The sequence below is a fragment of the Drosophila miranda genome, chromosome 2, assembly GCF_003369915.1.
Source record: "Drosophila miranda strain MSH22 chromosome 2, D.miranda_PacBio2.1, whole genome shotgun sequence".
NCBI lineage: Eukaryota > Metazoa > Arthropoda > Insecta > Diptera > Drosophilidae > Drosophila > Drosophila miranda.
The window spans coordinates 834,520-847,429 of record NC_046675.1 but is presented as its reverse complement, the minus strand read 5'-3'; the positions used below and the strand labels follow the sequence as shown (position 1 = coordinate 847,429).

General features: G+C 44.6%; 5 protein-coding genes across 5 annotated transcripts; all 5 read right to left on the bottom strand.

The window, feature by feature from the left end:
• Positions 1–55: 55 nt before the first annotated feature.
• Positions 56–930, bottom strand: LOC108157499 (serine protease 1-like). Its single transcript, XM_017289599.2, has one exon. The coding sequence runs from the start codon at positions 907–909 to the stop codon at positions 112–114; it is 798 nt and encodes a 265-aa protein (XP_017145088.2). The 5' UTR covers positions 910–930; the 3' UTR covers positions 56–111.
• A 1,563-nt stretch (positions 931–2,493) lies between these two features.
• LOC108157498 (serine protease 1) lies at positions 2,494–3,392 on the bottom strand. The gene has a single exon (XM_033389949.1). The coding sequence runs from the start codon at positions 3,360–3,362 to the stop codon at positions 2,565–2,567; it is 798 nt and encodes a 265-aa protein (XP_033245840.1). The 5' UTR covers positions 3,363–3,392; the 3' UTR covers positions 2,494–2,564.
• A 2,627-nt stretch (positions 3,393–6,019) lies between these two features.
• Positions 6,020–6,915, bottom strand: LOC117187389 (serine protease 1). Its single transcript, XM_033389956.1, has one exon. The coding sequence runs from the start codon at positions 6,884–6,886 to the stop codon at positions 6,089–6,091; it is 798 nt and encodes a 265-aa protein (XP_033245847.1). The 5' UTR covers positions 6,887–6,915; the 3' UTR covers positions 6,020–6,088.
• A 2,628-nt stretch (positions 6,916–9,543) lies between these two features.
• On the bottom strand, positions 9,544–10,439 carry LOC117187383 (serine protease 1). Its single transcript, XM_033389925.1, has one exon. It carries the CDS (start codon positions 10,408–10,410, stop codon positions 9,613–9,615), a length of 798 nt encoding a protein of 265 aa, XP_033245816.1. The 5' UTR covers positions 10,411–10,439; the 3' UTR covers positions 9,544–9,612.
• A 908-nt stretch (positions 10,440–11,347) lies between these two features.
• Positions 11,348–12,295, bottom strand: LOC108154287 (serine protease 3). The gene is made up of 2 exons (XM_017284537.1): positions 12,021–12,295; positions 11,348–11,958 (listed from the first exon to the last, which is right to left on the bottom strand). Exons 1-2 carry the CDS (start codon positions 12,269–12,271, stop codon positions 11,403–11,405), a joined length of 807 nt encoding a protein of 268 aa, XP_017140026.1. The 5' UTR covers positions 12,272–12,295; the 3' UTR covers positions 11,348–11,402.
• Positions 12,296–12,910: the final 615 nt, after the last annotated feature.

Below are 12,910 nucleotides of genomic sequence, written 5' to 3'. Positions count from 1 at the left end.
CAACTATTATGGAACAATGTTTAAGAGCTCACGACGATTAAAAAACTATTATTCATAATTTTTCAAATGCTTTTATTAAAGAAACCCAAGAATTAGAAAATAATTGGACTTTTAGTAAGATATGCCGGTGTTGTCGCGGATCCATTCCAAGTAGCCGGTGACGCGGCTGAAGACAGCTGGGTGACCAGCCTGGCAACCAGCACCAGAAACAAAGGAAGTCACTCCCACCAGGCGGTTGCCGTCATGGGTGACCAGGGGGCCGCCAGAGTCTCCTCCGCAAGTGGACTTGCCACCGTTGGTGCTGATACAGATCATGTTGTCGTGGAGAGACCAAGTGCGGCTGCACTCGCCCTGATCGATGATCTGGACATCGACGCACTGCAGCCAGTCGGGGAGTGGGCTGCCATCATAGGTGCCACCCCATCCAGAGGCAACAGCCCATTGGCCGGCGTAGCTGTTGTAGCGATCGTTGAAGCTGGGCAGCTCAACCTTGTTGACCAGATGCCAGAAATCGACATGGGGAGTACGGATCAGAGAGATGTCGTTGTGCAGGTTGCCACTGTTGTAGTGGTGGTGCTGGACGATGTCGTTGCGGTGCACCCAGTGGGTGTACTGGGGCTGGGTGCGGAAGCTGGCTCCGTAGTTGATGGTCACAGACTCGGCGCCGTTCGTGCAGTGAGCAGCGGTCAGGACCCAGGTGTTGCCAATGATGGAGCCACCGCACCACCAGTTGCCGTTGCCGCTGAAGAGCAGACCAACAATGTAGGGAACCTTGCCCTCGTAGGCATCGTAGCCGTTGGTAATTCTGCCCTGAATGTCCTTAACAGGGACAGGGGTCTGCTTCTCCACGGGAGTGGGGACAGCGCTAGCTGCGGCCACAGCCAATGCCAGGAATAGGAACAGTTTCATCTCGATCAATCTGTGAAACTCATGCCTTTCCTAAAACTGTGTGCCCTTTTTATAGTGGCGAAGCCTCCTTATCTTGTTCGGGCACACTTCCACAAGTGCTACTCTTAATTAAATGTAACATTCACCTGCAATACATTTTTCGAGCGTTTCTCTCATGAAAATCTTGCGGCTGATAAGTTGTCTACAAGTGGACTCTTTGAAGAAAAATATGCCTCACAATCGGCCAACGGACGTGGGTGATATTTGTAATAAGTTCTCGATAAAGCCCATCAAAGTAACGCAAAGATTATATTTGAGATTCAGCAGCGTGCCCGAGCCTGTCTGATATATGGAACCCTTCTAATATTAACAAACCGGCAACTATGAGATTTCCGGTGTGTGTCTGTCTTATAGAAAGGGAGAGGGTTTACTGAATAGGAATGTTGAACGAACAACGATAAGAACGAACCATAGAGAACGAGAAACGTTTGAAAATAAATTTGTATATGCAACTTAGGTAAATCTGCCAAAAACAATTAAATTAGTATTACTGTCGTACAGTCTGTCATTATTTATGACATTCATTTGGTCCCGAGAGTGGAAAAATTGAAATTTAATTAATTTCACTTTTATTATATATATTTCCTACAAATTTAGTTTTTATTTGTATTTGGGCCGTGTTAAAAAGACTGTTAAAGACTGAATTCCATTTAATTTCTCTATTATAATAAAAACCCAAATTTTAATTTAAATATGGGTGTCTTTCTTTTTACTATGCCATTTTTCTCTCAATGCGACTGAAAAGAAATAATCCCCATAGAAATTGCAGTTTCTTATGGATTTATTCAGCTTGATTAGGAAGATGAGATCTTTATTGTAAATATAAATATGACTGCCACTAGAACGATCGATAGAGAAGCTGTACGACGAGTATCTTAAGATATTCAGGAAAAGTCAACAGGTTGTACATTTTTGCAATTCAATTTAGCTTAATTTAATTTATGTCGTGGGCTGCCCTGCTTCCTTATCTTCTTTTTTCCTCCATATCTATTTACGATGAGCGCAGTGAGTCGCGGTTGTGTTGTGCCCTGATCCACATTTTTGATTCCAAAACTAAGCTCTCTCTTTTTGCACCAGACGCCAACATAACCGCGCCACAATCGACTCTGAGAGTATCTTTCCTTCTCAGGCCACGCTCTCAGCAAATACGAATTGAAAGAATAACGGATTGCTCTTCAGCGCAGCTTCGGTCTTTGTCTATTGATCCTGTCTCTTGCTTCTGTACCTGACGCATACATACATCCACCCATTTATGGTCGTACACAGCTAATTTCATACGCACCCACAGTTAATTTAATACACGCTTCCACTCATTTATGGTCGTACACAGCTAATTTAATACACCCCTTGGTATATAAAGTGGCAATAAGCGGAGAATCAAAATGGAGTTAAAACAATTCGTTAAATGTGATTTTAAGCACTATATATGTCGAAAAAGCACGATCAGACATACATATGTATGTATGTATAGTGACAATCGACAAACCTATGATACCTAAATTTCAAACCTCTTTTCCCCTAATGTGTTATTCCCAACGAGTGTTATTATTTTTTGCTGTATAATCTTTTATTGAGGGATCCCAAACAAAATATGTATGGGAAAGGTATCAGGACTTTTAGTAGGAGATGCCGGTGTTGTCGCGGATCCATTCCAAGTAGCCGGTGACGCGGCTGAAGACGGCTGGGTGACCGGACTGGCAACCAGCAGCAGAGCCGAAGGATGTCACTCCCACCAGGCGGTTGCCGTCATGGGTGACCAGGGGGCCGCCAGAGTCTCCTCCGCAAGTGGACTTGCCACCGTTGGTGTTGATGCAGATCATGTTGTCGTGGAGAGACCAAGTGCGGCTGCACTCGCCCTGATCCATGATCTGGACATCGACGCACTGCAGCCAGTCGGGGAGTGGGCTGCCGTCATAGGTGCCACCCCATCCAGAGGCAACAGCCCATTGGCCGGCGTAGCTGTTGTAGCGATCGTTGAAGCTGGGCAGCTCAACCTTGTTGACCAGATGCCAGAAATCGACATGGGGAGTACGGATCAGAGAGATGTCGTTGTGCAGGTTGCCACTGTTGTAGTGGTGGTGCTGGACGATGTCGTTGCGGTGCACCCAGTGGGTGTACTGGGGCTGGGTGCGGAAGCTGGCTCCGTAGTTGATGGTCACAGACTCGGCGCCGTTCGTGCAGTGAGCAGCGGTCAGGACCCAGGTGTTGCCAATGATGGAGCCACCGCACCACCAGTTGCCGTTGCCGCTGAAGAGCAGACCAACAATGTAGGGAACCTTGCCCTCGTAGGCATCGTAGCCGTTGGTGATTCTACCCTGAATGTCCTTTACAGGTGTAGGGGTCTGCTTCTGCAGGGGAGTGGGGACAGCGCTAGCTGCGGCCACAGCCAATGCCAGGAATACGAACAGTTTCATCTTGAGCAAGCTGTGAAACTCATGCCTTTCCTTAAACCTTGCTACGTTTTTATACTCTCGAAGCCGCCTTATCTGGTTCGTCCACACATCGATAAGTGCTAGTCCTACTGGAAAGTAACATAAAATTCAATAGTAATAAATTTTGCAAACGTTTCATTCATGAAAGTCTTGCGGCTGATAAGGTGTCTTCAAGTGGACCTTTCGTTGAAATTATGGCTAGCACTCCGCCATCGTACGAGGATGATATTTGTAAGAAGTTCTCCAGAAAGTTCGTATAATTAACTTAAAGATTACACATTCAGCAGGTTTGAATGATCATATATTCTGATAATAAAAAGCCTTTGTCCATGAGATATCCGGCAGTCTGTTTTATTATACACCTTATAAATAGCTTTCATAGGAAGGTGCAATAAAAGGAACAAGTACAAGTGGAAGACAACATTTTTTTTTTTACAGGCTAATATTTCATATGGCTACCGATCGTTCTATTAAAATGTTTGTATCTAAGGATATTAAGTCTATTTACTGTCATTACTAGATCCACTAGTATATCTTATAACTTTGCTCCTTCCGCTGTGTAGATCGAATTATTGCTTGCATGAGCCTTTTAGGATCGTATGCGGGTTTTATAATTTAATGTACCGCCTTAAATATTTATACTACTGGTACTTATATCATACATTTCCCGTAACTAGTATAAACTTTGCTAATTTAAGTGCATGCTTAGCTCTTTTAGTAAAGCTTAGTTATAATTATCCTCGAATATTGGTTTAATATCTATCTTTCCTGCTTATACATACATACATATGTAAGGGTCGATAAAACGTTTCGTGCGTCATGCGCACCTCTCGGTCGTGATCCTTTTTATTCGTTATGGTCGTATTCCACCGTCGAATCTAGACTTACATATATAGTATATATATGTATATATAGAATATATGTATTAGCTGATGTACTCTGGCACTGTTTTTGCCAAAAACCATATTATAGCCAAATTTCAAAGTATAATTTCGCCGCTTGGCTGCTACCAGTTCGACGACTACAGTGGCTCACAGCTTAAATGGACCGGAGCACTTTTCCAAGTTAAAATCCCTATATAAATCAATTGCGCAGTCCTATAAACAACAATTCCTAAACCAACAAAAAAGTTGGATATTCTTCTTCGTTACCCCACAAAAAGGAAAAAACTAAATGCGCACTAGAAAACACCCCCACAGCTTATTTGAACCACGCACTTCCCACTCCATTATCTCGCGATCCTCGCAACCAATAACTGTAATTCTTTTTCCTATATCTTCTTTCGTATGTAAAAGAATTTGTTTGACAAAAATCAGTGTGATCTCAGTTTTTTACATCAAAAGACTAGTCATGGGGCGACGCACTACCGTCGATCAGCGGGAATTGGTGATTCGCCATTATAAAGATGGCCATTCTCGACGCAAAGCTGCATAGTATATCCCCAACCAAAATTTTTACGGAGGCCGAGGAGCGTCTGATCTTCAGAAAAGTCAAGACAAACTCAAAATGATCGGCTGTTATTGGCTAACATATTTGGGTCCGATGGACACACATATGTCTGGAGAAAACCAAATACGGAGATTGCGTTGAAAAGCTTAAAAATGGTGGAGGGCATGTAATGGTTTAGGCCTATAAGTCAGCCGCTGGAGTCGGAAATTTTGTTTTTAGCGATGGAAACATGCACAAGATCATGTATCTTTCAATCCTTAAGTGCCGAAAGACTCGGAATAATCAATGGTTTCCGATTCTACCAAGATAATGATCCGAAACCCAAATCAGGACCTGGCTGACTTGGAATTGCCAAATAGGTCTAAACTTGTCATAAATAATAAGGGAGGGCATTCATGGCATTAGTTTTTAGTTTAAAAGGAAATTTGAATTAACAATTTTGGTTCATTTAAGCTGTGAGCCACAGTATAGTTCTCTCTCTCACAGCATATCCCGCAGGTTAATATAACAACGCTAACAGCGTTTCCTATTCCATAAAATATATAAATATGTTTGTCAGGTTTCTTAGCCCGATATTAGTCAACAAATTTCTTAAATAATCGCCAGTGATCCAGAGTCAGGTAAATCCACCCATTTTGTTCGCTATTTACATTGCTCACTGTACCGTTAAGCGCGGCAGTGACTATTCTTTCGCCTTTCTCTCCACCTTCTTCGTTCCTGCAGTTCTCTCCCGCTGTATCTAGCGTTCGTTCCCGGCTTAGCTACAGCCCGAGCTTCTCTAGCGCTCCTCTCACTTTTGCTCGCCCTTGGTGAGTGCTGGAGCTGATCTTCGCAGCCATCAGAATCATCGCTCGATCCCACACATACCAACATATACACATACTTCCGCTTTCGACTACCAATAAATTGCCACACATGTACATACGCCCACGTCGCATACATCACCACACATAGCTGAGTCTCCTGCCACGCGCACTCTCTCTCTCTCACACAAAATGGCAGTAGCAGTTAGCGGTAAGGCGTGAGTCTCTTAAGGTCTGGCACGTGCCTAAAGAGAGCGCACAGCATCTTTCTCTCTCTCTCTTTCTTACCGCCAGTTCTATCCTAGTGTGACTCGTAGTCAAAGATAGGCAGAAATGCATACAACAACAAAGGCATATGTATGAACAACACTGTTTTTGTCTCAACAGTTTTTTTTTTGTATAATCTTTTATTGAGGGATCCCAAACAAAATATGTATGGGAAAGGTATCAGGACTTTTAGTAGGAGATGCCGGTGTTGTCGCGGATCCATTCCAAGTAGCCGGTGACGCGGCTGAAGACGGCTGGGTGACCGGACTGGCAACCAGCAGCAGAGCCGAAGGATGTCACTCCCACCAGGCGGTTGCCGTCATGGGTGACCAGGGGGCCGCCAGAGTCTCCTCCGCAAGTGGACTTGCCACCGTTGGTGTTGATGCAGATCATGTTGTCGTGGAGAGACCAAGTGCGGCTGCACTCGCCCTGATCCATGATCTGGACATCGACGCACTGCAGCCAGTCGGGGAGTGGGCTGCCGTCATAGGTGCCACCCCATCCAGAGGCAACAGCCCATTGGCCGGCGTAGCTGTTGTAGCGATCGTTGAAGCTGGGCAGCTCAACCTTGTTGACCAGATGCCAGAAATCGACATGGGGAGTACGGATCAGAGAGATGTCGTTGTGCAGGTTGCCACTGTTGTAGTGGTGGTGCTGGACGATGTCGTTGCGGTGCACCCAGTGGGTGTACTGGGGCTGGGTGCGGAAGCTGGCTCCGTAGTTGATGGTCACAGACTCGGCGCCGTTCGTGCAGTGAGCAGCGGTCAGGACCCAGGTGTTGCCAATGATGGAGCCACCGCACCACCAGTTGCCGTTGCCGCTGAAGAGCAGACCAACAATGTAGGGAACCTTGCCCTCGTAGGCATCGTAGCCGTTGGTGATTCTACCCTGAATGTCCTTTACAGGTGTAGGGGTCTGCTTCTGCAGGGGAGTGGGGACAGCGCTAGCTGCGGCCACAGCCAATGCCAGGAATACGAACAGTTTCATCTTGAGCAAGCTGTGAAACTCATGCCTTTCCTAAAACCTTGCTACGTTTTTATACTCTCGAAGCCGCCTTATCTGGTTCGTCCACACATCGATAAGTGCTACTCCTACTGGAAAGTAACATAAAATTCAATAGTAATAAATTTTGCAAACGTTTCATTCATGAAAGTCTTGCGGCTGATAAGGTGTCTTCAAGTGGACCTTTCGTTGAAATTATGGCTAGCACTCCGCCATCGTACGAGGATGATATTTGTAATAAGTTCTCCAGAAACTTCGTATAATTAACTTAAAGATTACACATTCAGCAGGTTTGAATGATCATATATTCTGATAATAAAAAGCCTTTGTCCATGAGATATCCGGCAGTCTGTTTTATTATACACCTTATAAATAGCTTTCATAGGAAGGTGCAATAAAAGGAACAAGTACAAGTGGAAGACAACATTTTTTTTTTTACAGGCTAATATTTCATATGGCTACCGATCGTTCTATTAAAATGTTTGTATCTAAGGATATTAAGTCTATTTACTGTCATTACTAGATCCACTAGTATATCTTATAACTTTGCTCCTTCCGCTGTGTAGATCGAATTATTGCTTGCATGAGCCTTTTAGGATCGTATGCGGGTTTTATAATTTAATGTACCGCCTTAAATATTTATACTACTGGTACTTATATCATACATTTCCCGTAACTAGTATAAACTTTGCTAATTTAAGTGCATGCTTAGCTCTTTTAGTAAAGCTTAGTTATAATTATCCTCGAATATTGGTTTAATATCTATCTTTCCTGCTTATACATACATACATATGTAAGGGTCGATAAAACGTTTCGTGCGTCATGCGCACCTCTCGGTCGTGATCCTTTTTATTCGTTATGGTCGTATTCCACCGTCGAATCTAGACTTACATATATAGTATATATATGTATATATAGAATATATGTATTAGCTGATGTACTCTGGCACTGTTTTTGCCAAAAACCATATTATAGCCAAATTTCAAAGTATAATTTCGCCGCTTGGCTGCTACCAGTTCGACGACTACAGTGGCTCACAGCTTAAATGGACCGGAGCACTTTTCCAAGTTAAAATCCCTATATAAATCAATTGCGCAGTCCTATAAACAACAATTCCTAAACCAACAAAAAAGTTGGATATTCTTCTTCGTTACCCCACAAAAAGGAAAAAACTAAATGCGCACTAGAAAACACCCCCACAGCTTATTTGAACCACGCACTTCCCACTCCATTATCTCGCGATCCTCGCAACCAATAACTGTAATTCTTTTTCCTATATCTTCTTTCGTATGTAAAAGAATTTGTTTGACAAAAATCAGTGTGATCTCAGTTTTTTACATCAAAAGACTAGTCATGGGGCGACGCACTACCGTCGATCAGCGGGAATTGGTGATTCGCCATTATAAAGATGGCCATTCTCGACGCAAAGCTGCATAGTATATCCCCAACCAAAATTTTTACGGAGGCCGAGGAGCGTCTGATCTTCAGAAAAGTCAAGACAAACTCAAAATGATCGGCTGTTATTGGCTAACATATTTGGGTCCGATGGACACACATATGTCTGGAGAAAACCAAATACGGAGATTGCGTTGAAAAGCTTAAAAATGGTGGAGGGCATGTAATGGTTTAGGCCTATAAGTCAGCCGCTGGAGTCGGAAATTTTGTTTTTAGCGATGGAAACATGCACAAGATCATGTATCTTTCAATCCTTAAGTGCCGAAAGACTCGGAATAATCAATGGTTTCCGATTCTACCAAGATAATGATCCGAAACCCAAATCAGGACCTGGCTGACTTGGAATTGCCAAATAGGTCTAAACTTGTCATAAATAATAAGGGAGGGCATTCATGGCATTAGTTTTTAGTTTAAAAGGAAATTTGAATTAACAATTTTGGTTCATTTAAGCTGTGAGCCACAGTATAGTTCTCTCTCTCACAGCATATCCCGCAGGTTAATATAACAACGGTAACAGCGTTTCCTATTCCATAAAATATATAAATATGTTTGTCAGGTTTCTTAGCCCGATATTAGTCAACAAATTTCTTAAATAATCGCCAGTGATCCAGAGTCAGGTAAATCCACCCATTTTGTTCGCTATTTACATTGCTCACTGTACCGTTAAGCGCGGCAGTGACTATTCTTTCGCCTTTCTCTCCACCTTCTTCGTTCCTGCAGTTCTCTCCCGCTGTATCTAGCGTTCGTTCCCGGCTTAGCTACAGCCCGAGCTTCTCTAGCGCTCCTCTCACTTTTGCTCGCCCTTGGTGAGTGCTGGAGCTGATCTTCGCAGCCATCAGAATCATCGCTCGATCCCACACATACCAACATATACACATACTTCCGCTTTCGACTACCAATAAATTGCCACACATGTACATACGCCCACGTCGCATACATCACCACACATAGCTGAGTCTCCTGCCACGCGCACTCTCTCTCTCTCACACAAAATGGCAGTAGCAGTTAGCGGTAAGGCGTGAGTCTCTTAAGGTCTGGCACGTGCCTAAAGAGAGCGCACAGCATCTTTCTCTCTCTCTCTTTCTTACCGCCAGTTCTATCCTAGTGTGACTCGTAGTCAAAGATAGGCAGAAATGCATACAACAACAAAGGCATATGTATGAACAACACTGTTTTTGTCTCAACAGTTTTTTTTTTGTATAATCTTTTATTGAGGGATCCCAAACAAAATATGTATGGGAAAGGTATCAGGACTTTTAGTAGGAGATGCCGGTGTTGTCGCGGATCCATTCCAAGTAGCCGGTGACGCGGCTGAAGACGGCTGGGTGACCGGACTGGCAACCAGCAGCAGAGCCGAAGGATGTCACTCCCACCAGGCGGTTGCCGTCATGGGTGACCAGGGGGCCGCCAGAGTCTCCTCCGCAAGTGGACTTGCCACCGTTGGTGTTGATGCAGATCATGTTGTCGTGGAGAGACCAAGTGCGGCTGCACTCGCCCTGATCCATGATCTGGACATCGACGCACTGCAGCCAGTCGGGGAGTGGGCTGCCGTCATAGGTGCCACCCCATCCAGAGGCAACAGCCCATTGGCCGGCGTAGCTGTTGTAGCGATCGTTGAAGCTGGGCAGCTCAACCTTGTTGACCAGATGCCAGAAATCGACATGGGGAGTACGGATCAGAGAGATGTCGTTGTGCAGGTTGCCACTGTTGTAGTGGTGGTGCTGGACGATGTCGTTGCGGTGCACCCAGTGGGTGTACTGGGGCTGGGTGCGGAAGCTGGCTCCGTAGTTGATGGTCACAGACTCGGCGCCGTTCGTGCAGTGAGCAGCGGTCAGGACCCAGGTGTTGCCAATGATGGAGCCACCGCACCACCAGTTGCCGTTGCCGCTGAAGAGCAGACCAACAATGTAGGGAACCTTGCCCTCGTAGGCATCGTAGCCGTTGGTGATTCTACCCTGAATGTCCTTTACAGGTGTAGGGGTCTGCTTCTGCAGGGGAGTGGGGACAGCGCTAGCTGCGGCCACAGCCAATGCCAGGAATACGAACAGTTTCATCTTGAGCAAGCTGTGAAACTCATGCCTTTCCTAAAACCTTGCTACGTTTTTATACTCTCGAAGCCGCCTTATCTGGTTCGTCCACACATCGATAAGTGCTCCTTTTACTTAATTGTAAGATTCACTGGCAATAAATTAGATTCAAGTTTATTTTTAATGAATGTTGTGTCGGCTGATAAGTTGTCTTCAAGTGGAACACTTGTGGAAATTATGGTTAACACCCGGCTATCGTTTTTTGGTCGTATTTGTAAGTTTGCAAAACGTAATTCATTTAAAGATTGTGCCAATTGAGTGACCAGGGGGACCCCGAAATCAGTCTGGCAGGCAGACAATAAATTTGCGGTATTCACTCTAATAACGATAAAGTAAATAATACTTATAGTATAAACATATATATATATATATATATATATGGTAGTGCGCCAACGCCTTACCGACTCTCCTCGCTCGTGTGCCAACCAACCCCCGGCTCACTCGCTTTTCTCGTTCCCGTTGATATTAGTGAAATATCGGGACGACAACGACCCAAAACTTTTGTATAGAATAGATCTTCACTTTGTACAATATTTCCCCCATAATAAAACGAATCCAATCGTTGTATTATACTGCATGAATATCTGTTATTTGAGAAAAGGATTTACGCTCTATCTATTTGTTCGTATAACACTGCGCGACAATGATTTTGTACTTTGCACTAGACACAAATTAGTTGTAGTTAAAATTAGTTTTTTAGTAAATAAACTCCATCTTACATTACACTAGGCAGTGCTTGTTTTCTACATATTAAATTCCAGTTTTGCCATATAAAAATATCACGAATAAAAAATCCTATGCATGGTCAAGCAGTTCTCTCTCGGTTTTCGAATTTTAAAAATAATATTTTGGGGGTATATGGTATTTGATCTACTATTCCCCCTTAAAAATAAAACGAATTGCATGATACTCGAAGAAAGTGTTTATTCTTATATCGACACGGCGAACATCTTGAACTTTCAATAGAATATTCCCGTCTCCTCCTTGATCCACTCGAGGTATTTGGTGACACGAGTAAAACCAGCTGGAGCACCTGACTGGCAGCCGTAAATTGAAACGAAGGAAGTGACGCCGATCAGCTTTCCACCGTCATGAGTGACCAGAGGGCCGCCGGAGTCGCCCTGGCAGGTGGACTTTCCATCGGGAGTATCCACGCAAATAGTGTTCTCGGAGGCAGTTTCGGTGCCGTAGTAAGCCTGGCACTGCGATAGAGGGATGACCTCCACGTCCACGCAGCGCAGATCTTCCACCACATTGCTGCCGTCGTAAATGGCACCCCAGCCAGAGGCCAAGGCCAAGTAGCTGTCGAATGAGTTGTAGCGCTCATCTAGACTCGGAAGCTCAACCTTGTCCACCAAGTTATAAAAGTCCACATGAGGTGTCCTGATCAGGGATATGTCATGATCAAGGCCGCGATACTCGGGATGTCTAGTGAAAGCGGCGCTGCTGACTGTGTGCCGGAAGGCCGCCTGCTCGTAGTTGGTAGCTCCGTAGTAGAGTGAAGCCTCATCAGCACTGATTGGGGATAGAATGAACTCTTTAATGGCCCTTCGATATTGAATTTGGGACGAACTTACTCGCTCGTGCAGTGAGCAGCTGTCAGAACCCAAGTGTTGCTGATGATCGAGCCACCACACCACCACCACCTTCCGTTGCTGTTGAAGCTGATTCCCACTATGTAGGGGACCTTTCCCTCAGTTGCCTCATAGCCGTTGGTAATGCGACCCTCAATATTTCGGTGTTCCACCTGCAGGTCCTTGGGGTGCACAGCGTCATGGGCCACGGCCGAGGCCACTAGAGCGAACAGTAAGAGTGCGATCACAGTCATTTCGTTGGACTAGCAGTGCTCTCATGGTGGTCTGAGTTTTATATAGCTTTAATCATTCTTCATTTCATTATCGATGCAAATACCGGAATCAACATCTAATCTACATTCATAAATTAACGAATATCGTAAGAGTACTTTGTTAGTGCGCGATAGATTAGGGCAAAGGAGACATTTGGCATATATATTTTGCATTTAAACCAACACATCCCCCAGACTTAAACACCTTCATGAGGGGCCCATCAAAGTGGCAATGGAACCTGATATGAGACAAGAGGCATTTCTAATCGAATGGCACATAATATTCTTGAAGAAGTAGAGAAGCAGAGAAGAGACAATCAACAGGGGCACGAGTGTAGGCGTAGCAGATTCTCTTTAAGTGCGTCAACTGCTTGCAACACGATATGACTTGTGAGGAAGCCCGGAAGCGAAGGAGAAAATGGGTGGAAACTTCGCACCCATCTTGCTTATTAAGTGTTTGTCGGTAATGCGCTACTTTTTAAATTTACTCGCTTCTACTTGACCACACAGCACAACACCGCCCACAACACAGTCCCTACTCAACACGAAAGCAGGCGAAAGCTCTGAGAAGGAAATTCACCAGAGCTCCGAGAGCTAATAAAGCCGATGTCAGGCGAAGTG